The sequence below is a fragment of the Austrofundulus limnaeus genome, unplaced genomic scaffold (genome assembly GCF_001266775.1).
Source record: "Austrofundulus limnaeus strain Quisiro unplaced genomic scaffold, Austrofundulus_limnaeus-1.0 Scaffold305, whole genome shotgun sequence".
NCBI classification, from domain to species: Eukaryota; Metazoa; Chordata; class Actinopteri; order Cyprinodontiformes; family Rivulidae; genus Austrofundulus; species Austrofundulus limnaeus.
The window spans coordinates 398970-400257 of NW_013952707.1; the positions used below are offsets into that span (position 1 = coordinate 398970).

Here is a 1288-nt window from a genome sequence, read left to right on the forward strand (position 1 = left end):
CACACACACACACACACACACACACACACACACACACACACGCACACACACACACACAATTGTTTTCAATGATTGTTTGCAGAACAGCTGAAACCCTAGTCGAGCAGAGCAAGATTTGCACAGTGAGTTTGGCTGTTCACCATTTGTCGGCAAAATGTTTGTGAAAAATAACTGACTGACAGTTTACACCAAGGACGCCCAAACATTTTCCCCGAGGGGGCCAAAATGAAAATCTATCCAGGGTCTGCGGGCCAAATGCAGTAATATAATACATGAAATACAAATACTTTTTAAGTAAAGTCCTTTATTTTTAACGATTAAGCTATGCAATGGCCCTCTTTTATTTTTGTCTGTGCACTTGGAGAAAGTCTGCCATATGCTCAAGTAGCAAAGGCTCATGGGACGTTTTATAAATTGATAAAATATGAGTTTTGTAGCCTTATAAAGTGTGCAAATCTATATGTGGGGTTAAATCTGATCTAAATATCTCTTGTTGTTACTTCATGTTTCATGTTTAATGTTTAATCCTAATAAATCAAAGATAAGGTCAGCACCATGGATGAAAACTACCTTCACTACAGCCTCTTTATAAAGTCATTTGACCAATGGAAACACTGTGTTTCTACATAGGATGACAGGTTACAACATTGTAACTTTGGCAACTGTTGGTGGACCAAATCAAATGGCTTGGCGGGCCAAATTTGGCCCGCGGGCCCCACTTAGGCTCCTCTGGTCTACACCTTTTTGTGAAGACAGTTGTCATGTATCACTAAAGCGCAGCCTCTGACTGTTCTAAGTTTCTGTTTCTACCAGATCACAGCAAGCAGCAGCTCTGGCATAGGTTACCAGATCACCACCAAAATTTAAAGACTTATTCAGTGTGGCAACCCCAACATGCCCTGAAATTTCATTAAGCTACATCCAAAGTTTTTAGTGTAATCTTGAGCACAGACATACTGAAAACATGACCTCCATGGTGGAGGTAACTAAAACAAACGTTGCCACTTTGCCAGAGAAGCAATGAACGTGATGTAGGGAAGGAAGAGGTTTTGTCTCACGAGATCAGATACGAGCAGAGGCTTCTGGCTCGCTCCGGCTGGTCTTCACCATCCAGACCATCTACATTCCAGGTGATCAAAGAAAGCTTTTCCTCCTCCTCCTCTTTGATGCTTGTTGTTTTATTATCAGCTCCATCAGATCCAGTCTCCACAGCTGAGCAAGACCTGTTTTCTGCAGGGCTCGGTGAGCAGCTGGAGGCCTTTTTCTCTGGTGACTCTTGGCCCTCCAT

General features: G+C 42.5%; 1 protein-coding gene across 1 annotated transcript in view; it reads right to left on the bottom strand.

The window, feature by feature from the left end:
- LOC106527012 (tyrosyl-DNA phosphodiesterase 2-like) overlaps nucleotides 1-1288 on the bottom strand; it is a 6278-nt gene extending 4990 nt beyond the window's left edge. The window contains exon 1 of the mRNA XM_014021763.1: nucleotides 1059-1288. Within this exon, the coding sequence (XP_013877217.1) occupies nucleotides 1059-1288 (230 nt within the window). The remainder of the gene's footprint in view (nucleotides 1-1058) is intronic.